Source organism: Zootoca vivipara, chromosome 14, assembly GCF_963506605.1.
Source record: "Zootoca vivipara chromosome 14, rZooViv1.1, whole genome shotgun sequence".
Lineage (NCBI taxonomy): Eukaryota > Metazoa > Chordata > Lepidosauria > Squamata > Lacertidae > Zootoca > Zootoca vivipara.
The window spans coordinates 10,910,865-10,935,879 of record NC_083289.1 but is presented as its reverse complement, the minus strand read 5'-3'; the positions used below and the strand labels follow the sequence as shown (position 1 = coordinate 10,935,879).

Here is a 25,015-nt window from a genome sequence, read left to right as displayed (position 1 = left end):
TGTCCGGAAGTCAAATATTTCCCCTCAATGGTATTTTCCCTTACAGAGACCAGGAGAGCTGTATGTAAGTTCTACTCAGAGTAAACGTAAAAGGTAAAGGGGCGCCTGACCATCAGGTCCAGTCGTGTCCGACTCTAGGGTTGCGGCGCTCATCTCGCTCTATAGGCCGAGGGAGCCGGCGTTTGTTCACAGACAGCTTCTGGGTCATGTGGTCAGCATGACAAAGCTGCTTCTGGCAAACCAGAGCAGTGCACGGAAACGCCGTTTACCTTCCCGCCAGAGCGGTCCCTATTTATCTACTTGCACTTTTGATGTGCTTTCAAACTGCTAGGTGGGCAGGAACTGGGACCGAGCAATGGGAGCTCACCCCATTGCAGGGATTCGAACCGCCGACCTTCTGATCAGCAAGCCCTAGACTCTGTGGTTTAACCCACAGCGCCACCTGGGTCCCACTCAGAGTAAACCTACGTACTGAAATTAATGGCCCTAAGTTAGCTGTGTGTAGTAATTTCAATTGATGTTAGGGCTAAAGTAAGATGCAGGTCAGCACGAAGAAGCAGAGGCAGTTGTCAGTGCTTTATTCAAGGAAACTGCATACAACTCAGCAACACTTCCCAGTAGGTCTTGCCCCTGCGGAGCAGTTGCCGGGACTGAACTCCCTGCCTTCCATCCCTTCTAAGGCTCTTTGTCTCCCGAATGTTTCGCAAGCAGTCTCAAACTGTGTCTGCCCATCTCTGACCTCTGTTCCACTCTCCTCATTATCCCGTGTGTTCTTGGAGACCAGGGGGAGCTTGTCACAGCTGGAGAAGGAAGACTCTCGGGAGCAGCCTCTTGACACCCCCCCTGCTTCTGCCTCGAAGTCTAAACTTCTCCCCGTTACAGGTTCCTCCTGCTCTCTAAATTCCCTTCAGTATCCAGCACCTCCTCCCAAGCTTTTCCCAGATTCTCATCTCTCATCTTCTCATCTCATTCTCCCAAGCTTCTCATCCATTTCCCACCACCAGTCCCTGGGCTCTGGGCCTTCCTCTTCTGGGATTTGCCTTGGGGGTTCCCCAACTGGCACCTCCTCGTTGTCCAGCCAGTCCCTGGCAATTGACCTATTTTAAGTATGAGTACCATTGGATACAGCCTAAAACCTTTACCTAAGCCTGTTTTACAGGACACCCATGAGCTTTGTCTGCCCGCCCGGTGTCCCTTTATATCCAATTTATGCTTGCAGTGGAAAACCAGGTAGAGAGGAGTCATTCCTCTTCAACAGATCCGGGCAGCCCTCTTATGGACAAAGTGGACTACAGTATAGCCCTACCAAAGTTTTGAACCCCACCCCACCCCGAGGCATGGTCCAATCTTTCTCCTGTCACCCACAATAATATCAATATGTTTCCACTGACTGAGAGGCTTTACTCCATCTTCTCTGCTTAGCTAGTCATAAATTTCACTGGTACTAGATTTCCACCTTGCCTCCAAGGAGAGGAAGCAGTTATTTTAAAATCCAAACTACTATATTGCCTAGAAATGACTAAGGAGGGTGGGCAGGAATATTGTCCTGCTGTTTTCTCTCTGAGAAGCCTCCAGGCACTGCATCAAACAAATTGGGAGATAAGCTGCTTTGGAGGGTGGTTTGGTCACAACCACCTTCCAGCAGAGGGTCAGAGTGTGTGTGAGAGTGTGTGTGTGGGGGGGTCTCTCTCTCTCTCTTTTACATTCTTGACCACAATAAGGCAGATGGCAGGGGAAGAGCTCTACATACACATTTCTTTGGTTGAGGTAAATAAGTAAACAAAAAAGAAGTAAAATTTGTTCTTTCAGCTCATTCTGCTGCATATCTACTCCACCACTAATATTTAATGTTGAATACAGCCATGTACTTGGTTCTTTCCTAAATTGGCAGGGTGTGGAGAAGGGTGACACATTGCTTCTTTCTACATGGCCACTTTAAGAATTGCAAGCCTTTCATATACTGTGAGAAAACACAACATATGAATACTTCAGATAAGTGTTGAGAGCCGTTATTTGGGCTGGCAAAGGTTTAAAGTGCTTTAATTTGGAAAGCCGAGATTGCAATGGGTACATCTGTCAAATTGCTGTTTAAAAATAACCGAGTCTTGTTCAGCAAAGGAACTGAATGCTGCCAGACTGGTTTAATTTATTCCTTGCAATAGCAAATGTTGGCAATCATGCGTCTCTTATACAGACCTGAGATTTCATCCACATGTCATCACATTGAGTCTTGGTTTCCCTGTTTCATCTATTCTCTAAAACAGAATATATAAGCAACTGGAATGTTATTTACTAGTAAAATATTTCACACATCTGACGGGGAGAACTATGTTGTGAAGAAATCTCACAATTTGAGTGCTCAGAGTGTTTACTTTTCAGGCGTGTTGGAAAGTTGTCTTAGCGCTTATGAGTTGCAGAACGCTTTGGCATTAGTTCAGTTCTGCGTGGAGATTAAAAGGGGCAGGGGGCACTGTACCTGTGTTCACTGTACCACTCCCTAGGTGCTGGAAAGGCTTGGGGGACGATCTAGTGCTCTCACCCTCCATACCCTTTGCTACCACAACATGCTTGTGCATTTTACAGGTTTGGCTGGAACAAAAATATACACAAGTGAAAATAAAAATGTAAGGCAGTGCCTTCGTCAGTCTATCTGTCCATTTAGCCTGGTATTGCCACCTGTAGTTGGCAGAAGTTTTACATAGTGTCAGACAGAGGTCTTTTCCTCATCTGCTACCCGATCCTTTGAACTGGAGATGCCTATGATTGAACCTGGGTCTTCTGCTTGCACAGCATGTGTTCTAACACTAATCTATGATCCCTCTCCATTTATGAGCTATGCATGAACTGACTTTGGTTACAGAGATAGATGTAACTGATAGCACTGTATAGGATTATTTATCAGGAATATTTTCCCCAAAGGGCAATATCCATATAGTACATTCTGAATCTCGTTGTGCAGGCTAGAACCATTCTTGCTGTGAAATGTGCAATCATTTAAAGTACTGTGTGTTCATATTGGCCTTTTTGCAAGGAAATCCAAGGTCAAAGGTTCAAGATATCTTCTAGCTGGAGCCAGTTTTTGTTTTGAAGTTGGAACTGACTTGGGATCATGAGAGGGAGGCCAACTATTCTGAGATTGTATTTTTCATTTTATTTTACTAGCCTGAAAGTGTTATGAAGGCAAGGTTTATAAATGGTGTCTTTTACAGATACTGTGTTAGAGGAATGTGAACTTGTGTCCAAGTGGAATGAAATGCTTTCAGTGAATCATAACACACACGGGAGTTTAACCTCTCCAAGTAATACAACCCCACGTAACAATTTCTGCTTCGGACCTTTAGTATGCATTCCTTTTGTGTGTCAATAGCTTTTATAGTGTTAGGGATACTTCTGTGCTTAGAGCTGTCACTTTGCCTTGCTTATGGCACTGTCATTTTCTCCATCTGCCTCAGATTGGCTCGCTTTTTTGCTTCACATCAGGAGGTCTGGATGTAATCATTAGGCAGAGTTTTACATAGGAGTCACTGTATGGAAAGCCATGAGCTCCATGTGGAACACTGAACCCTCTGTATCGAAAGCATATCTCCTTTGTTTCCTTCTCTGTACTCGATTGAGACAAGGCACTTCTAAAGTCATGGAGCTTATTACTTCATTTTTCAGGAAGGCAGTGGACTGTGTTCCCTGTTCTGCAGAACTTCCAGATACTTGTAGCATGCAGAGCACACTAGAAGCAGAATAGCCTTGTATGAAAGTGCTGTGTGTGTGTGTGTGTGTGTAGGCAGAAGAAGGCAACTTATGCATCAAGAATATTGGACCTCATGTCCTTTAAACTGACACTTCGCACTAATTTATGATGTTGTTTCTCACCAAAACTTCCATTGAACTAAAGATAATCTAAATCCAGCCCTTCCTAACTAGGTGCCGTACACATCTGTTGGACTCCAACTCCGAACATCTGCATGGGGAGTGTTCTGGGATGATGACAACATATGAAGGGGGCTAGGTTGGGAGAGGCTGGCCTGGTCAAACATTGTTTCCAACAGTGGCCAGCCAGCTTGCAAGCAAGGCATGAAGTTGATGGCCATTCCTTGTTGTTCATTGACAACTTCTTTTAAGCAGAGGCTCTCCATATGACGGTTCCATTGAGACCTATCTATAGTCATTCACTATAGTAGCTATTTTCTATAGTCTTTATCTATGCTTTAACAACAACATGTGAGTTGGTGGCTATCACCGCAACTTGTAATGAAGTCTATAGTTATGTATTGTGCACAGTGCTTCTTTTTTCTTGGGGGGGGGGTGCATACCGCTAAACATTTTGTGAATCTAAGTTTGGCCTCATTGAGGGGCAGTATTTCAATATGAATAGTAAAATGAAAGTACCCCTAAACATTTTTAAGGGGAAAAAGCACTGATTATGCAGATATGTACTTTCTCCTGTCTGCTTTGAACCTATTGCAAAACTGCCTTTTTTAGGCAAATCAATTATTTGGGGGTCAGAGTGGGCTCACGCAGATGAGTTTTAGATGAGACACCAGTTAAAATCAATGTTTATCTATTCGCAAAACAATAGTGATCTATCTCATAGGTTATTGTGAGAATGAATAGAACTGTTCAGTACTTTGCATATTAAATACTGTATAAATGATTAATAAATACTAGGAGAATAAGTGTATATAAAACTTCTTAACTGGAAAAGGAAGTCCTTTATAACTACGTTAAGGAAAATCCTATGTTCAAAAGAATGTTTCCGACTGCCTGAATCTGTAGTCCCTGGCCAAATGCAAGTCCTGTTTTACGAGTAGCATGGACTGCCCTTTGCTATGAAGTAGGAACCTTTCATGGGCCTAGGGGTAATGGAAATATTTGATCACACTAGAGAGCTAGCAACTTTTCGTATAGCTTTAGTAACTGAAAGTAAGCTTTCAGATACTAGTGCAAAAGAGAATAATATAGAAATTATGAAACAGGTTGTAATATAGAGTTTATTTTGTTTCTTAATGTCAGGGTTATAATTTGAATAACACTGGAACTTGAGGCACACGGTCTAGTTCTGCTCCAAGTGTTAAACTTTATATGTTTGTAAAATTATGATTAATAGTGGATTTTCCCCCCTTAGGTGAAAGAAGAAATGTTATTTGAAGCACTAGTTACAAGGAAGACAGTGACTGTGGGGGAGAAGCTTGTATTACCATACAAACTGGCAGAGGTATGTGTAGCAGATGTCTTAAATTTGGGAAATTACATGAGATAGCCTAGGAAAATACATCTGCACAGTTTAGGTTCCTGAAAAATGTGGGGGTGGGGCAAGGCTTACAAATGTGTAAGCAAAGATAAGACCATCTTACAACTGAATCAAGAATGAATTCTAAATTCAAATCATACTGGGCATGAAAACAAACATGGGATATATCTACAGACTTCACTGTTGACAACTGTGTGTATTTTATTTACCGTCCCTACTGTTTAGCTGTTTGACTCCTCTATTTCAGTTCTTTATCCTCAGCTACCAAACTGAGAATAATTTTATAGTCATTTTAGGCATGTAAAAAGTGGACAAAGAAGCAACTTTGAAATGTTGATCTTGATAATCTGTCTTTAAAATTATGACTGTTTTCTGTCCTGAAGTGTAACCCTTGAATGTATCTCAGTAATCCTGACCCCTGAAGGAAAATATATGAACCTACATTGTTTAGAATTCCAGTGATCTGAGGAATTCTGACAACCCCTCAAATCCCTACGTAAACTTCAAATAGGACCAGATGCTATTTGGACAGTTCCAATTTCCTATACATGTCATTGTATTCAGCTGTATATTACTAAGAATAGGATGTAATATGGCAATATTGATCACCTCATCAGGTGTAATTTGGAATTAATAATGTGACTGACATTTAAACACCCCTATGCAACCTGCAACCAAACTGGTTGGTTCAGGTGTGTCAAACTACCTACTGAAACATTAATAAACTGAATTGTTAGTAACTTGGAAAAGCTTCAGTCACAGCTGAACTGGAAGCAAACATCAAAGGATATGGTCTGAGTCCCTTGTTGCATTAGTGCCTGCTGCTTGTTGTTACTCAGTGTTTGCAGTGATGATAAATGTTTCGTTGCAAATTGGGAACATGACAATATCTGTATTTTCAAATGGCTTGCATTTTGTGCAAGGACTGCAGCTGTCTAAGTGAGCCACGAATCCAAATCTTCATCTGTCAGCAGAATGCTGTCCCAGCTAGCATCCTTTTTAAGATACTGTATTCCCAGGCAAGCCTCCAGAGAGAAGTGGTATTTTACATTGTATTTCCAAAGTAATAAGGAATACCTGTGTTGAACTCCAATTGTGACTTCACACAAAACATTGCTTTGGAAGTTACAAAATATTACAAAGGATTGTCCTAGTTGCATGTTTCCTCCATGATCTCCTGTAGCACTCATTTTTGTAAATTCCAAGATGACAAACAAATAAGACTCTTAGTATAGTTATGTACTTTCCCCCTAGTGGATTGTCTGAGAATATGTATAGAAGATTAGCTGGACCATTGCAAAAAATGGTGGACCTCTGTTCTGAGGATACTATTGTTGTTAAAGGCATTTTGATAACAATGCTGTGCTTTGAATTGGGATTTGAGGGGGAGAACTGAATCAGCAGAATGTGAAGTACATACTCTGTCCTCTCAGACTGAGGGTGTCCCTCCTGCATGCATAAGCAAGTAGTTTTGCAAGAAGCTATATTAAAAAACAAGACTCTATTAAGAAATATTTGTGGCTGGAAAATGGTCTTGAATATATCATCTGAGTGTGCAGTTGATGATATGCATGTATTTGGCTTTGGCCATTATATTAGTAGCATATGTAAGATATAGCATCAGTAAAGGAAACGGAAGAAGAGAAATTGAGAGGAGGGAGCGAATATGGCAAGCATCTATTTCTTGTTTGAAAAAAACTATGATGTATGTTAAGGGCTCATCTCTAGTTAAATCACACAGTTGGGATTAAAGCTGATTTGGTTCCTATTACTTTTCTTTAAAAATACTTTTTATGGAATGCATGGAAGGTCTTTTTAAAATCTTTCTCTGCTTTAGCTTACAGAAATGCAAAGAAAGCATCTTGCTCTAATAACTGGCAGAGCAGAAGTATGGCGGAACTATTCTCCAAAGTTCTTTTAAAATATCCCCATTGCTATCTTGTTCTCTGTTAACATAACCATGTGACTTTAGATGTGACGTCTGATAGAGAACAGGTTATTCTGCATCCAGGGGTTCCAAATGTGAGACAAACATCCCTGGAGAAATTCAGGCAATTGTTACGAACATTTCTAAATTACCCCTGACACATATGGCCCTCACTTGTTTTTATGTGCTATCTCAGGGACTGGTGACAAATGATGGAGGCAAGGTAGAGGCAAAGGAGAAGGGAGGTGGATCTGTTGCAAAGGATGGCAGTAAAGTCATATTGTTGCAAGGCTGACTGAAATTTTATAGTGGTCATGTTTCGCTGTAGATCCTGCTGTGGTATGCTGCTGTTCCCAGAGGCCACTTAACCAACCACAATGTAGTTTATTCATTTGGCCACATCCTGATGGTGCCACACAATCACATAATTGGGATTTTTGCATGGTGCACATGTACTTGGGGAGAGGGCTTTTGCCCATGGACCATAAACTGAGCAACTTATCAAATGCTTTAGCTTGTTTGTTACTGTTGGAGAACTTGGAACTTTTTTTAGTGTCTGGTAGTTGTCAGAACCTGGACACATTTAGCAATTGCACAGTCTCAAACTGGAAGAGACTTATTTCTATTCTAAGAAGTGGGGGGTGGGGGTGGGGAAGAAGTAAGGATGAAAATGGCAAATGGTGCGTCTTTTACTTTCCTTCCTTTTAATCAAGGTTAAAGTTTGCTGATACAATCTGCCTTCCTTGAGCTTTTGTGCAAAGTTTATTTTACTGGGGGGAAAGCTCTGTTTTTAAAATAGATAATTACTCGCAGTTGAAGCAGTGTTCCTTTGTGGGTTCTGACATTAATACTGTACTATCAGTAGGAAGACTTGGTGTTTTTTGTTTAATTAGCGCTATAGTTTACAGCTATTCCATGCAATTCCCATACGTGTCACTGGATAAAAAACGTGATCCACATGGACTAAGAGTGAAATGCAAAGTGATCCCCCTCCCCGAGAATCACAAAATATGTGAACAAAGAGAACTTCAGCAGGCCACAGCAATCCATTAGATCTCCTAATATGAAACCTTGGCTCATTTTCCTTTCAGAAAATGTTCCTTTCAGAAAACTTTGCTTTTGGGAGCAGAAGGTTTGTTGAAGCAATCTTGTACTGCATGGCAGTATTTTGTCCTTTTTCCTTTAAAATTGTGCAGAAGGTTTTAAATCAAACTACATGGCAGAACAATAAGCACACTAAAGGATTTATTGCCTCCCAATATATTTTAGTAAACTCAGCAGGTGTCAAAGTAATCTTTGCTTTAACTCTAGAGAACGTAATTATTGTATTAGAAGTAAAGATGTTAATCCATCCTGTTAGAGTGTTCATGGGATAAAACTGGGGTATGTGTACAGACGTTATTGCTTCCCCAGGATTATTCTCACCAAGAAAAATCAGGAATGGTCTTTGGGCTAATGGGTGGAAAATAACTAGAGAATGTAGTTTTGCTAGTAGTGAAGAGAGGTTTGGGGTGTATGTGAAACAAAGGTCTTCACCCAGTCCTGGATAGAAATCCTGCTTGCAAGTAAGTAATGGTATAGAGTCAGTATAATGCACCTGTTAGTGTCAATCAAGACAGGGGAGACCTGGATTCAAATCACTTCACTGGATGACATTGGGATAGCTACACACGCTCAGTCTAACAACCTACCTTATATAGGGTAATTGTGAGGGTTGAATTGGAGGAATGGAGAATGCATGCCTAACCCTTGAACTCCTTAAAGAAAGGTGTCAGTGTTCTCTGAAAATAATGTGAATGACTAGAAATAATGTACTCATTCTCTTTTATTTTTAGGCTGTTACAGTGCGGAATTCCATGGCTAAATCATTGTACAGTGCTCTGTTTGATTGGATAGTTTTTAGAATTAACCATGCACTTTTGAATACCAAGGACTTTGAGGAGAGCACCAAGGTAACACCTAGGCTCGGTTTAAATGTCAGCTTAGATTCTATCCATCCTTCGTATCGCAATTCTATAGGTTTTATTTGCATTGTCATGCTCAGACATTGCATGTAGCCATTTTGGTAGAAGAAGGCTGGATTTTAGCAGTAGTTTGAGCTCGAGGACGTATCTTTGGACTTTTGTGACCAAATAGAAACATTGCCTTAAGACTTGTATATAAAGTATATTTTTATTTAAGATCTGAACCAAGTCTGAAATGATTGCAAGTGCTTTAATATGTGTGTTCTTGTGCAACCTATCAAATTTATGTATTAAGGGTAATATTTCTAAAACTTCACTTTATGTTGCAGACTTTGTCCATTGGAGTACTTGATATTTTTGGGTTTGAAGATTATGAAAGTAACAGTTTTGAACAGTTTTGCATTAATTTTGCAAATGAACGCTTACAACACTATTTTAACCGGCACATCTTTAAATTGGAGCAAGTAAGTCTTTAAAACTACATAGTTGCTTTTTTTTTTTTACTAATATCGAAGTTTCATTTATTTTATTTTATCAATATTTTACTAATATTGAATATTGAATATATAACTTTCACCAGAAAGTAATTTCACTACATGATATCCATTTGCAGGTGGTAGTTCTAGTGTTACTATTTTTCATAAAACCATCATATGTTGTAAAAAAGAAAGTGTTTTGTTGGCAGTTCCTAATCAAACTGCATGCATGTGTTCTCACCTCTCGATTGATATGAAGATCATAGCAGCCCTCATAAAGCCTTAATTTTTCTCTCTTCAGTAGAATGTTGGCATGCCATCTCAGCTTAGGCTACATCTTACGCAGTGTCTGGCTAACTGTGCAGGTGAACACAGGTCTTGAAATTCTAGTCTGTGGACAGTTGGAAACATTTGCTTTACAAAGGCAAGGCTTTCTGCAAACATTCATGGATATTGAAACTTTGTACATGTTCAGAGGCGAAGTTGCCAGAATTTGGGGAAATCTAAGGTGGCAACTCAAAACAGGTCATAAGTGTCCAGGAGTCAGGGCTACTGCAGACTCCAATGTATTTGATGCTGGAAGGAGTATAATCCGAGATGAAACTCTGAAAACCTTCTAGAAGAAATCAGACTCTATTGTTCTCTAAAAGACAGGTTCTGTAATTAAAACAATTTCTGTCTTTTCATTTAATTACTTGTTAAAACAATATTTAGCCACTATTTGCCTGGTCAATAGAGAATTTTTTTGGCCAGCAGAACTTAGGCATTCAGTGTATGAAGACAGGACACTCAAACCATCCCCTCCTTGAGGTGCACAATTGCAGGAAGAAAAAACTTCTGATCTTCTTCTAAGGCTCCTTCCTTTCTATATATTTTCCATATAAAACTGATCCTAAAGGATCTACATTGGCTCCCTGTATGTTTCCAAGCACAATTCAAAGTGTTGGTGTTGACCTTAAAAGCTCTAAAATGCTTTGGTCCTGTATACCTGAAGCACTCAATGCGAGAAGCGAGGTTACAGGGAACCAGGCAGAGAGCCTTTTCGGTACTGGTGCCCACCCTGTGGAACGCCCTTCCAGCAGATGCCAAGGAAATAAACAACTATTGGACTTTTAGAAGACATTTGAAGGCAGCCCTATATTAATGTTTTATTGTGTTTTTAATATTTTGCTGGGAGCTGCCCAGAGTGGCATGGACAACTCATTTAGATGGGCAGCTTGTTGTTGTTGAAAACGTTGGAGTTAAGATTTATCTGAGCAACTCATCCAGGTTCTAGATCTGAAACAAGCTGCAGGGCCTTCTGTTGGCACCAGGAAGGGGTGGGGGTGGGGGGGAGAGGAATTGAAGGCAGTTCTTTTTTCTCAACTTTTTTCTTTAACTGGCCTGAGATGTAAGTAACCCTCTCACCCTTTGTAGGATTGGAAGGAATTGAGGCATCATCCTAACTGTGCTTTTAAAAAAAGTAGGGAGATTTTTCAGTGGTAGATGCAGCACAGGATGTTGCTGCAGCTTCATTATAGGCTACCCTACACTTGATGTAGGAAACACTTGTATGCCATGACACATTAAAATTGTCTGTTTACGTGGTTGCTGGTATTTGGGGGGGGGGGGACATCAAAGGAGCAGCCCTCATGCACAGGCGTCTGAGTTTGTTAGCTTATGGCTTGACTTTTCACTGTGTTTAGCAAAGCAGATTGCTTTAAAATACTGCTAAAATATTATGTGGGGTTTCTGCCTTAATAATGTAACTTGCTCCCATCCCAGGAGGAGTACAGACTGGAAGGCATCAGCTGGCATAACATAGAATACACAGACAATTCCGGCTGCATAAACCTTATCAGTAAAAAGCCAACAGGGCTGCTCCATCTGCTGGATGAGGAAAGCAAGTGAGTATGTTTTTGCCCCACTCTTCTGATTGTCAAGTTTCAGATCACTAAAGTCCGGTGGTGGTGGTGGTGTTTAGTTTTGTTTGCAAATGAGTAGCAGCCTAAAAATGAAAAGCAAAATAAGAAAGATCCCTGGTTATTAGACAGTTTTGGTGCATGAATGGATTGTTTTCCCCTTGCTGAAGTGATGCTTAAAAAAACAAACAAAACAAATGTTCTTTCTAGGACAGGCAGTTCTCACAGGAGAGGCTGGCTAGCCCAACTCCCAAGTGCGATCCCAAATTGACTGCATGCTCTGCAAGTTCTCAGTTTTGCTAGAAAGTTGGACAGTGACCCAAATACCCACAGGGCTATCACAGTGTTTGAGCCGGAGTGTCTACAACAAACAGATCAGAAAAAGGGAGATAGCACCAGTGATTTATGATACGCTTCTCAGTGTTCATGATCTCAAGGGAGGGTGGGAGGCTGATCTTGTGGTTCAGATCTTAGATTGTGTCTGGAGGAAAGCACCCCTTAGGACAATTGCAGCTTCCATAAGGAAGAACCGGCGTGGCAAGAGAGAGGCCAGAAGGCTCCGCAGGCCAGGAATTTATCCCTGCCCTAGGCATGGTGCCAAACACCACTATTGGTCAGTTGGCACTACGCCCAGGGGAACGTCCTCTGATTCCTGCCACTGTTTGCCAATTTGCCGGCAAGGGGACAATCTGGCCTTCAATAGGCTGATTCACAGAGGAGGGCCAGGGTCCGCCCTCAAAGCTGTCTGCCCGAGAAGGAGTGAGCAGACATCTTCATTTTATGCTATTGACTATGGTGCCAAGCCCCCTCTTTCTTTCTGTGTTACTCTTCATTTTTTTCTGAATTTTGATATACATACACTGTGAGTGACCAAACATTTTGTTGATTGTTCTGTTGTTTGTTTTTTCCTGTTATTGGCCTGTTTGTTTCTTTTTTGCTACTGTATACCATTTACTGAAAGGAGGAGAGAAAAACAATAAAACTTAAGCAACAATGATCTCTTCACACACTACTCTTTTCCTGCATGAAAACAAAATTTTAAAAATCCAATTTGTTTGAAGCGTGATGAGAGTGTAGTTTTTGCTGTGATGCGAGTATGCTGATCAAGCAGCAACTCTTTTGTCTCCCCACTAAGCAGCCAGTAGATGCTTAGTGCCTATGTGCTGGAAAAGGAGAGTGGAAAACCAATCAATTTTAGCTCTATAGACATGTTGCTGTTTTTCTAATTATCTGATGATTTGGGAACTGAATATATCTGTATGTTTTATAGGAATACATGTATTAAAATCATCAACTAAAAACATTCTCTTCATTTACTCATTCAGTTTCCCACAAGCCACAAATCAAACGCTACTAGACAAGTTTAAGCGTCAACATGAAGGGAACCTCTACATTGAATTTCCAGCTGTAATGGAACCTGCTTTCATCATAAAACACTATGCTGGAAAAGTAAAATATGGTGTGAAGGTCTGTACATTGTTCTCTGCTAACATTTTCTCTAAAAATAGATGCAACTCTTGCTTTTAATATTTGAAAGCCATAATAATGCCTTTGGAGGCTCTAGTTGTTGAATTAAGTCATCCTTATCATAGAATTGTAGAGTTGGAAGGGACCTTGAGGGTCATCTAGTCCAACCCCCTGCAGTGCAGGAATCACAACTAAAACATACATGGCAGATGGTTTATCACCTGTAGAATGGGGATTTCGACTTCAGAACTGTGAATTTTGAATCTGCTCTTTTACTCTTTCTCTTCCTTTATTTGTGCCAATATTGGAACTTGGTGGATTGAATCAAGAATATATACACTTTAACATAATCACCTATTGCCTTTGTTTTTTCCTTTTTAATCATAATTGAAGCTGAAGTCTAACCATAGCTAGCATGTAAGTCCCATTGATTTGAATGGAACTTAATGCACCTGAATGTGAGCATGTGTGTGGCCTAATTTTTAAATAAAAATATCAGTTCTTCTAGCACAGCCCACCTGCTGTAGGAAAAGCTTATCATGTTCATGTGCACAGACAGAGCACGTGAAGAACATGTGTACATTGTCTTGAGTTTGAGATTATACAGTTCTTATAGGGAGGTGTAAGAGCATAAGTGAGATTCCATTGCATTCTTGTCTTTCCATGATCCTATCCATATTTCCCAAGTTCGATTGCTTTCTTAGGCAATGTTGGCAGTGGTGACAATGCATATTTCATCTAATTTGTAAATACTTCAAAAAGTGCTAGAGAACAACTTTAAGCTTGAGGAACATCTTAGAACCTTATTCGGCCAAGCAGCTTTAACAGATGCATTTAACAGATGTACAGCATACTACTGAGTGTATATTATTGCCCTGACTATTGTAGAAATCAAATGTTTTAGGAACATAGGAAGTTGCCTTATACCAAGTCAGGCAACTAGTTCATCTAGCTCAGAGTTGTCTTATACTGATAAGCAGTGGTTGTCTCCAGGGTTTCATGTAGGAATCTTTCCCAGGCTTACCTGAAGATGTCAGAGATTGAACCCAAAACCTTTTGCCCTGAAAACTTGTACTCTACTTCAGGACTTGCTGAACACTGTATTTCATTTCTTTTTTTTCTTCAGGATTTCCGGGAGAAAAATACAGATCATATGCGACCAGACATTGTCGCTCTCCTAAGAAGCAGCAAGAGTGCCTTTATTTGTGGAATGATAGGAATTGATCCTGTTGCTGTGTTTCGTTGGGCGGTCCTCAGAGCTTTCTTCAGAGGTGTAGTTGCATTTAGGGAGGCAGGAAGGCGGCACACTGAGAAGAAAACTGGTAGGTGCTGTATTCTGTAACTATCTTCATATAAAATGGGTTCTTCCTCTTGAACCTCTCAAAGGTGTCTGCTGTGTCTTATAGGGCTAGCCTCCAATTTCAGATCTTGCATTGTAAGAAATCAAGGCTTTACATCTGTTATTCCCCCTTCCCCCAAAGCTTGTGGCTTCTTCTTCCTCTTCCTCTTCCTCTTCCTCTTCCTCTTCCTCTTCTTGGCAAAGTCTGAATGCATAGAACATTTTAAGCCATAGGAAGTATTGATGTTTGGGTGATAATTCACTAAGGGGCAGTCATCTCAAAGCTATTGCTTGCTTTCATGAAGAATGGAGGGTTGTAAATTAAAAGTTTTACAGTATCCTCATGCATGGAAAAGCTGGCTTTACTTTATTTGCATAATTTTTCATACATAAAATGTCTTTTTTTTAAAAAAAAGTTGCAATGCCCTTCCCTTTCTTTCTGGAAAGAAGGCTTTGAGAGTAGCCATGATGTAGACGCCTTTCTCTGTAATTAGCTTGGAGACATTCCTCCGTTTCTCTATAGAGATGATTTCTAAAGAACAGGTAGATGGATTTTATTTCCAGTCTTGGCACCACAGCACCACAATAGCCTACTACTATAGAAAACAAAGCCCCCTTCCTGCCCTTTAAGAGTAAAAGAGAGCATTTCCCCACTATTCCAGCACTGGTGTGGGAATCACTTTAAATACTGTCATTTCACTTTGCCCAGAATGATCTGGGCAAAGTAAAATGCAGTTTATTCCAGCCACTACCACTCCAGCACTAGAATGGGGAGGGCTGGAAATGCTGTGTGCAACAGAAGTGCTATGTGATGGCATGTCTGGTGAGTGTATTTGGTGCATTTCTGTCTGTGTGTGCATACATTGGCCATGTCCACCACTAGCAAACCCTTGGTTTGAAAAAAGTTAGTCACCTCTCTATTAACATTTATAAAACAGAGGTCATTTTAAAAGTCTTTTTGCATTTAATTATAGCAAAATTAATTTCTCACAGGCTGTTTGTTTAGGGCCTGCTGGTTACTGTGAACTGGGCCATAGTCATCTCCTTGTCCTGGTTCTCCTTAAAACCTTTTTATAACCTAACCTCAACCCCTTCCCCCCCCCAAAACTACATTCTAATAGACTCTGAATCTGTATATTTGAGGATATTTTGCTTAAGGTGTGCACAATATTTTGTGAGGCTTGTCCTTGTTTCTCTCACGTTTGCATTTTGGGGGCCTTTTTCCTTTCAAAACTGAAAACAATTAGCTCAAAACAAATGTGTAATAGATCGTCTTTGGGGAGATTCATGTTGAACATACTCAAATGCTGTTACATATTACAATTTGTGTGTAAGCATTTGTACTAAAGAGTATTACAAAAATATTTGGCACTTAATTGCAGGTTACTCGGGATATTAGTTTTGCAAGAATGCTCACAAATGTTATAGTAAAATCTGGCTGCTGCTAATTTAGTAATAGAATAATGGAATTGTGCCTGCTGTTCTAGTCTATTTCACAATAATTTTCATATGCTCAGCCCATCCAAGTATATCATGGCTACCAATCAGTGTGTTCAAGAAACCACTGTTGCTAAAATGCAGATTTTGTGGCACAGGTACTATTTCATCTATCAACCACATAGCTAGAAGAGCAAGAATTTGGGCTATTGCACAAGGTATTGTTTTCATGTAGGATGGTGGATGTGTTCACTACAGATATATATGACACACATGTGTCTGTTTTACTGAGTGCATATGCTGAGAAGCTATATTGGCAAAAATATACTCATATGTGATGGTATACAGGCTTTCCATGTTTGCTCTTATTTCATTTTTTGGGCTGGGAGGGGGGATGTCATGTGAGAAACAAAATCTAACCTGCTTTCATAAATATCCAGAGTGTTAACTGTGTCAGTCTCTTGCAGCTTTTAATATTTCTAAGAATTAAATGCACATAATGCAGATTGCTGTAATCTTATTCCTAAAAATGGGAAACTCGAGAGGAGAGGGGAATAAGAACTTTCCTTTTGGACAAATGAAAATACATTTTTTCAGATGCTAAAACGTTTTCACTCTGGCCAAACTACATGTTGCAAATGTATAATGTAAGGAGTAGCTGCTGCTTGCATGGGTGGGTGGGAGGGAAGGATTATTGGGTCAGGTTAGTCATATTGATTTGTACTGGGGGGTGGGGTGGGGAGTAGCTTCCACTAAGAAAAGCAGCTTTCAGAGGGGGCATTTTTCAGCGAAAAAGTAGTAAATTTTCTAGCCAACTCAAATCTAGTTGGAGGCAATGATGGTGTGAAAAATTAAACTTTGGACCCTTGCAGTTCATCTGTTTTTAATTGTTACAAATGTACCATGGAGAATATCTAAAAGCATTAAGTGGAATAGTCAGGGCTTTGTAGTTTCTTGTACCTGGTATAGCTTGAACTCCTGATATGAGCATTCCACATCAACCCTTAGGTATACTTCCTTAATCATATACTGCTGTTCTTTACAAGGGTAGCTTTTATCTACAGGTGTGTGGAACATCTCATGGACAGTCAGAAAGCAATAGGAAATATTGTCTGAGAAAGCTTCTACAGTTACATTTATGGTACATATGGAAAGTATCTCAAGCCTATGTCTCGTTCGTTTTAAATCACTTTATTTTGTTCTTTCTGTGCCAGTGATGTTGAATATCGGTGCTGTGCATTAACTTGAAGTTAATATTTATTCGCAGTGTTTTCTTTTTTGTACTTCTGTTTATATAGTTTAGCTTTTCAAATACATCTGTTAAGTTTCTAGAGTTGAATGAATGCAAGTGTCTAGAGTTTGAGCTTTTCTTCTCCTGACTCAGCAAGTGATACTGTAGCCCTTCTACATTTATAGTGGCAAACTTTCATCCTGATAACTGAAAGTAAAAAAACAAACTCCACATTTTCAAACTTCGTATTTCAAATTTTAGTGAATAAAGATTTGCATTCCACACTAAAAATTGATTAATATATCTCACATTAAAATGATCCACATCAAGTGGGCCTGTGAAATCACGATGAATGCAAACCCTGACTTTTTAAATTGTAATATTTAGATGATGTAGAAAATTTCAGGCAAAGAGTCTATTTCCCCCATTGTAATTTCCCTGTAATAGTGGTCCCCTGTACCATATTTTGCTGTAGTTCTTGGTTCATCCTCTATCTTAACCATTTGTGTTAGGAATATGCTGCAAAGTTATGTAAATAGCCACCCTTCTCTGTTACACGAGACTGTTTTAAGTATCTGGCAACTCTTTCTGTTTTGAGCTATGTTTGTGTTGCATTTAGCTATCCCATGTTACTGTCAGTATAATCCCTATTTTGTAACCATTTCTGCTGGCTATTGATGGTGAAACAAAGCTAGTACTTAAAATGGTATAATTTGAGGTAGACTGCCCAGTCTAGATCATAGAATAAATATGCAGCATCCAGTATAAATGAACTTTTTTGTGGTCTGTCCACATCTAGACTACAGTTGTCCTGAAATTTATTCAGTCTAATCCATTCCTTCGGTCAGTCTTTCATTCCATTTCACCATCAAGGTCGCTTCCAGACAACTTGTTTGTTGAACATTCATCCTGATTTGCTTCTACAAAGTTTGCAGGGAAGTTATATGATGTGGGCTTTTTAGAGCTGTGGTCCCTAAGCTTTTTGGTATTGCAACCCACAATTCCAAATTTGCTTGTTAGGATGATCCATTGATTTGTCGTCACATGAATTTTGGACCTAATGTCTTCAGCAGCTGTCAATTTCATGTGTTTTAATTGCAAGTTTGCCTATCTAATAACCATTATTTGAGGCATCCAAGCAAAAAATTACTTAATACCTCTCACAGTGTAGAATTTGCTGAAATATTTATAGTACTTGCAGTTATTCACAGTGTTTTATTTTGAATGGGAATCTAAGAACACCAGTCAACTGATTGCTGGCTATTAATTCTTAAACTATGAAAGTTATTCTAAAAATGTGATTTAAACAGGCAGTGTCAAATATAATTAATGAAAGCATCATCAGTAGGATGGCTGAGTTTGCATTTTTCCAACAAGTAGGTCAATGCAGTGTTTGATAGTTGTCAGACACAGTCTGAGATCAGTGTTGATAGAAAACTTGCTACTGTCTTCATAGCTGTCATTGCTGAAAAAACCTGTATTGCAAAGATAAGCACAGAGACTGATTCAACAAGCTCAGGATACCCAGTAGTAACTGAGCAACCTAGCAATTTAGGTAATTTGAAGCCAGATTTTAAATAGCCTCGCTTCCACAAAAATATATTTGAGGGTCCAATCACATGATAGTTTCATGAATTGTTCTTTTTGCACAAGTACAACTTTGTTACATCACTCAAATGTCTCTGTTTCTTCAGCAGAAAAGTCTTGGACAAACTTAAACTATACAAACTTCAAATCTCCCTTGGCTTAACTATGACTAAACCTTGTGGCATATCTGCTGACGATTCCTCACAAGTTGCTCATACAGAGAGTTATTTTGAGTGTCTTTTGTGCCTGCATATGAGAGGTGAGCTGTAATAGTCACTCAAAACAACACCCTCAACGAGCGCCTTGTGGTGAACCATCTCCAGATCTGCCTCTAGAAAGCAGTTCCCAAGTGTTACAGTGCAAGACTTGAGCCTTTCTGCTGTTCAGTTAGAAATGTCAGCATAGCTTTATAAGAGGCACTGCCATTTAGTCTTTATCTTCCTGATTATGTTGTAACAACAGTAACATGAATCAAGCCCAACACGAATAACTCATGATGCTTGAAAGTAAAAAAAAAAAACTGTAACAAAGAGAGCATCTAGAATAAATTATGCAGAATAAATAGGCCTGTCCTGCATTATGAGAGTCCACATGCAGAATCTGGCATATCTGATGCAGGATTTATGCAAGACTGGAAGTACAAGATAAGTAATAATTAGAATTATTCGAGACATGGATGATAGTTTTCTGTTTTCAAGATTAAATAATAGCACATAATAGCAATAATTGTTATGATTTGTTTTAAATCCCACATTTCAGCAGGCTATACCTGATCTGGAAATAATTCACAGCCCACATCAGATACACATATTTATAATAATCAGAACAGCTTATTTAAAATGATGTATTAGGCAATGCCCTTTGGAAAATGTGATCCTAATTGCTAATGGGTAAGTGAGCTCATTAATCCCATTAAACATAGAAATGTCATGCTATTTTATGAAAATGCTATGATAAAACTGTTAACACATATCATGGCCATGCATTATAAAATGCAGTGCTGTTTCATTGTTGATTCCAATTTATAGTTCATATTTTTGGCTGCAGCTTTATTATTTCAAAAAATGAAGGGAAGTTGCCCAAAACCCAACAGCTTGCCTTACAATGATCCAGTAAAAGATCAGTTCATCTCTGTCTTGTGCACTCCTCAGAATTGCTAGAAATGGTGAAATTACTGTCCATAGGCAGAAAGCACCCATCACTTTTGAACTATTCTGTGTCAATAAGGCAATTGTCCGCACTGTTCTTGACTCTTCGTTGGTTTCTGCTTATGTAATCTTTCTCTTTTCTCCATGTTTTTGTTTTGCTTCCCAAGGGCATGATGATGCGGTTTTGAAAAGTGTGGATAGTTTTAGCTTTCTCCATCACCCAGTTCATCAGAGGAGCTTAGAGATCCTGCAGAGATGCAAGGAGGAGAAGTACAGTAAGGCGCCATATCCCACCATCTCTCTGACATGACACTCACACACAGCAGGAAATGGAAACCAGGAGCATACTGAGTAGCAAGGGTGGGCAACCATGCTTGGAACCTTGTAATGCAGAACCTGAAGGCATCTTGAATGACAAGAGCTGTTAAAACATGGGAGGGATCTTAGTGCCCTTTTCTTGGGAATTTATAGGCAGGATGGGCCCTAGAGGTTTGAATGGATGCTCTGAATCCTGTTTTTACCTCACTCATAAAGATTTCTCCAGTATATAAGCCTGATTAAGGCATGGAGCCATTTTACCGAAGGAACTGTTGATTAAATCTCCTAGGTATCCCAAGATTTTCATTAAAAGCTTTTCATTAGTGAAAGCCTTTAGACAGAGGGATAGTCTAATATGTATTTATACTAGGTAGATTTTTTTTTGCAAGATACCACCAAATTCTGGTGCCCTCTTTTTTTGTATAGTAGTGTCTACATGTGGATATAAATGTTTATACATCTTTTTTTAAAAGAAAAGCCTCCACTTTTTGAGGACTCTAGCGCAATGTACAATAACTGTTCTGCTTTTGGAGGATTTCCTTCATAGAAGAGAATAGATATGCACTTGGTCTCCATTTCCTTCTCCTCACTTCCGTTTGTTACATAATGAACTAGTCCTGCATGAAAACCAGGCCCGTTTGCCTTTGATACTAATGATGGCTGGATTTCTATTGTGGGAGGAGAAGGGGTCTAGCAGCATGAAACATAACACCCTCTGCCATAAAGAGTAGCGCATGGTGTTTCAGTGTTACAATTACATTGGGAGCCTACTGAAGGGTACCTTGATGCTAACTTGCTCATTAAACAGCTTTGCACATGCAGTAACCATTCCACCTTAATGATCAGGCGCATCACCATTTCAGACTCTTGAAACAGGAGATTTTATTTTATTTTTAAGTTTCTTTTAAAAGTTTGCCTGACTACTTGGACAGAAATGATTCAGCTTTTCAGTGTTTTGGGTTCCAAGGAAGACTGAAACCTTGTGCCTTCATAGACCTCCATTTTTGCATTTGTGCTGTAATGGCTTATAGAGACGCCACATTGTTGCTAATCTTAATAAAAGGAAATGCCTTTCCCTCATGTATATGTTGCGTATCTTTTGGAGTACCATCCCCCACAAAGGTTGGTGTTCCCTCTGCAAGGGGTGTGGATGGTGTTAACGCATAAGAAAAGCTGAATGGATGATGTGATATGAACTGAGTTGAAGGAATTGCATGAATCTTGGCTGGACATGGATTTTCCCCATCGTGTTTGAATATAAGAAAATATAATTAACAAGAAAGTGTGCTCTGAAATCAGTTTTGGATGGAACAGTGTAAGAACTGCTCTGCTGGATGAAAGGTCCATCCAGGCCAGTGTTCTGTTTCCAGCAGCATCAAACCAAATGCCTGTGGGAAGCTGGAAGTCAACAGCCTTCTCCTGTTTGTCCTCAGCACCTGGTATTCATCTCTTTGTCCTCAGCATCTAGCTCCATCTAGTCAAGGGCAAGAGTTGTTGATTAGCCCCAATGAATTTTTCCCATCTTTTTTATTTTTAAAAAAAGTATCTTCGCAATAGCTGTTGCTAACAAAATCCATAAAGTGTTTTACGTTTTGTGTGAAACTGTGTTTGTCCTGAGTTTTGTGCTAATCAAGTTCATTGGGTTAGCTTGAGTTATAGCATAGAGAGAGGAAGAAAAATGCCTCCCTATTTTCAACACCATTCATAATTTTAAGTCTTTAGTGTGTCCTTCCCCGATCTTGCTTCTAATAAAAAAAATATTGAATACTTCTGCCTTTTCCCATTATGGAAAAAGTGCTTCAACCCCTCATTTACTTTAGTCGCCCTTTGCTTTTTCAAGCTCTACATTATCCTTTCTTAAGGGGACCAGAACTACGCACCAGTGTTTCAAATGAAGTCGCACAATAGAATTTATATCAATATATTAAGATACTGGTTATTTTTATCAATTTGCTCTTACACTGCATCTCAACAGCCATTTTGTTGCCCATTTGGAGCTTTCCATGGGGAGAATGCAGGTGACCATTTACAAAGCTGTAGCTTTACCATAGTGTGTTTGAAATCACTTGTTAAGCCAACCTGTGTGCTGTGTCACACAGTGAAGAGAAAACTTTCAACTCTTGCTTCTGTGAATTTCTAATCAGGTTTGTAAGGCATGGTATGATTTTACAGACAAATGGTCACCAAGTATTATTTATTGATTGATAAATTGATATACCACCCTTCATCCAAGGATGACGGGGCGGTTTACAACATAAAAACACAAAAATAGTAGTTAGGTGCACATTGCTATAACTTTTAATTTGCAAATTATTTTTGGTATACATCCGTGGTCTGCTTGGGATTCTTCTGTCCTGAACAATTTGCAAACTTCTGCAGACCTCACTCCTTATTCCATGATTTTAGGTCCTTATGAATCAGTTACGTAGCAGTGGGTGCGATACAAATCCTTAGGGGATGGCGTTTATTGCTTTCTGTTAATATAGTTGAATGCTTCTCTCCCTGCCCAGGGGACTACTTAGTTTCAGAACATTACAGTAGCATATTATGAAGCAGTCTGCACATTTAACACTGGTTCTGGCACATATGCTTGTGTTTCTGAGTCTGGCTCAAAGTGCTGGTTTTAACATAAAAGGACTATACAGCTCAGGACCCTGATACCAAATGGAATACCTCCCTTCACTTGAAGATCATGTGAGGCCCTTATGGGATGCTATTCCCAGGGATGCCTGCTGGCTCGGCACTAACCACCTCCCAGGCTTTTGAGAGAGTGTAATAATCATGCTTACTGCTTTTTTTTGGGGGGGGAACAGTATTTTATGGTTAAAACCTAATGGTTATTTTAAATTGTGTATGTAAGTGACCTTGAGACGCTTTGTATAAGGTGGATAATAAACTGAATAAATATTATCCCTCATTGCTCTTAAATCCTGAATGATGCAATTCAGTGGTCATGAATGAAATAATAAAGTTTATAAGTGCTAATTTAATGTTTTGAAAATGACTAGGCCCAGAGCAAATTACATTGCATGAGTGATTCTTGCCAAACACAGTAAGACTGCTCACCTTCAAATCTCATCATGAAGATAGAGCTTTAGCTTATTGAATCACCTTAATTTATTAATATATATTTATCTATTTATCTCTTCAGCAATCTTTTCATGTCCTATGGGTATACTATGACTGAAAGATTTGTTTTTATTTGCTCAGGGGGTTGTTTGTTTGTTTTGGCTAATTAGGATATTTGTGGCCTTATTAAAAGCAATAAGTCTTGGCTTGACTTCTAGCCAAGTGTGTGTGGGGTGTATATCTTATTTTTTTGTACTTCCCTTACACAAGGAAACAAACCAGTAAATTTATTTTGCAAATCTAGTTACCTAAAATTTGGGGTCATTCCATACCAGATGATTGGGTTCAAAGGTTCCAAAATTGTTAAACCAATCTTATCTGCCAGTTGACTCCCTTTATAAATCCAGTTTGAGGATACTGAGTGTTCTAAATACTGAATATACATTATCAGTTAATCCTTAGAGGACCCTGTAGATTAGGTCAGTTCTGTATCTGATTAGTTGTGACATGGTGGAGGAGGGAAATTGGAACCAAGAATTCCCTGATTCATTTCTTTGCCACTGTGCTGCACCATCTCTGAATACCTATGTTAGGGTTACTAATGCAGGTTAGAGGCCCCCATAGTTTTGCATTTCAGATGAGACTTTCAGACTCACTTAAGGCAAGCTATATTTGTGTTAAATTCTGCGCAGTATGCTTTGCAATAGAGACAGTAGCTTTTAAGATGGAACAGCTAAGAAGTGTATCTTGTATTCAGTAAAATGTATTGAACCATAATTCTGGGCTTTTTAAAAGAAAATGCCCAGACCAAAATGGTGAACTTTTTTCCTGGTAGCTCTGCTACCAGGTTGGAGGTTGTCCAAGCACAGTATATAAGAAAGATTTACAGTTAAGCTATTAATAGAATCCAGAGGCTTACTTCTGCACAAATTTGTGGTGTTCATATGGCCTGCATTGTTCTACTTTTATAAGAAGGAGAAAGCAGCTGTCCAGAAAAGAACTTATACAGATAATAATCTTATTGGAGGTGTGGCTCTTAGTTGCAATATTTTCCTCCTATAAAAGCTTTCCCCTCTGTGTTGTTTCTTGGATATAGAGATGTGCATCTTTTAAAAAAATATTTAAAATATGGCTTTATATGTAGGATTACAAGTAAATTTTGTGGCAAACGAATTTAGGACATCTTTTCTGTATTTTAAGAGCTTAAGTCAAATATACCATTATTACCAGCCATGGCTCCTCATTTATGGTTCTTCTCTCCCACTCCCCTCCCCGAGTTCCCAGCATGTACCATTTTCAGCACATGTTGCAGTCTGATTTCCCTCCGCTCCCAAGCTGGTGCAGAGAATTTATCTAATGCTAAATAGAATGTTAATTTTTTTGTTGATATGCTGCCACAGGTATCACCCGCAAATGTCCCAGAACACCACTTTCAGATCTGCAGGGAGTTAACACTATCAATGAGAAAAGCCAGCGGTAAGTCAGATTGTGTGATAAGTGACACTGCTAGAGCAAGAGCTTTACATATGAAATTGTGACTTTGAAAAGGTTACCTTTTTACAATGAATGAATGAATGAATAGTATATTCTTTGTAAAATCTAAGCAATAAAGTGTATTTGTTTCCCACATTGCAGTGATATGTATGGAGTTGGTTGGAACAGCAGGATGGGGGTGCGACAGAGCAGACTCTCCAGCCAAAGCAGTTTCCTCGACAAAGATGGGATATTTGTGAATTCAACTAACAGCAAGCTCTTGGAGAGAGCCCATGGCATCCTCATGTTAGTTCATATTTGTTGTTTGTTACAAAGATGAATTTATCTCTAGGGATAGCAACAAACATGGGACAAGTTGGGGTAAGAGAGGTCTCTATTACCCTTCAGCATCCATCACCCGAAGCACACAGAA

At 39.4% G+C, this 25,015-nt stretch overlaps 1 protein-coding gene across 8 annotated transcripts in view; it reads left to right on the top strand.

Moving 5' to 3' along the window:
* The window catches only part of MYO9A (myosin IXA), a 137,868-nt gene that overhangs the window by 63,260 nt on the left and 49,593 nt on the right, over positions 1-25,015 (top strand). For 7 of the 8 annotated variants that reach the window (XM_035132342.2, XM_035132345.2, XM_035132341.2 and 4 more), the window contains 9 exons: positions 5,120-5,209; positions 9,008-9,124; positions 9,466-9,600; positions 11,377-11,498; positions 12,839-12,980; positions 14,107-14,302; positions 19,890-19,997; positions 24,510-24,585; positions 24,745-24,888. In XM_035132342.2, coding sequence (XP_034988233.1) covers positions 5,120-5,209; positions 9,008-9,124; positions 9,466-9,600; positions 11,377-11,498; positions 12,839-12,980; positions 14,107-14,302; positions 19,890-19,997; positions 24,510-24,585; positions 24,745-24,888 — 1,130 coding nt within the window. The remainder of the gene's footprint in view (positions 1-5,119; positions 5,210-9,007; positions 9,125-9,465; positions 9,601-11,376; positions 11,499-12,838; positions 12,981-14,106; positions 14,303-19,889; positions 19,998-24,509; positions 24,586-24,744; positions 24,889-25,015) is intronic. The other variant, XM_035132343.2, reaches the window with a different exon arrangement.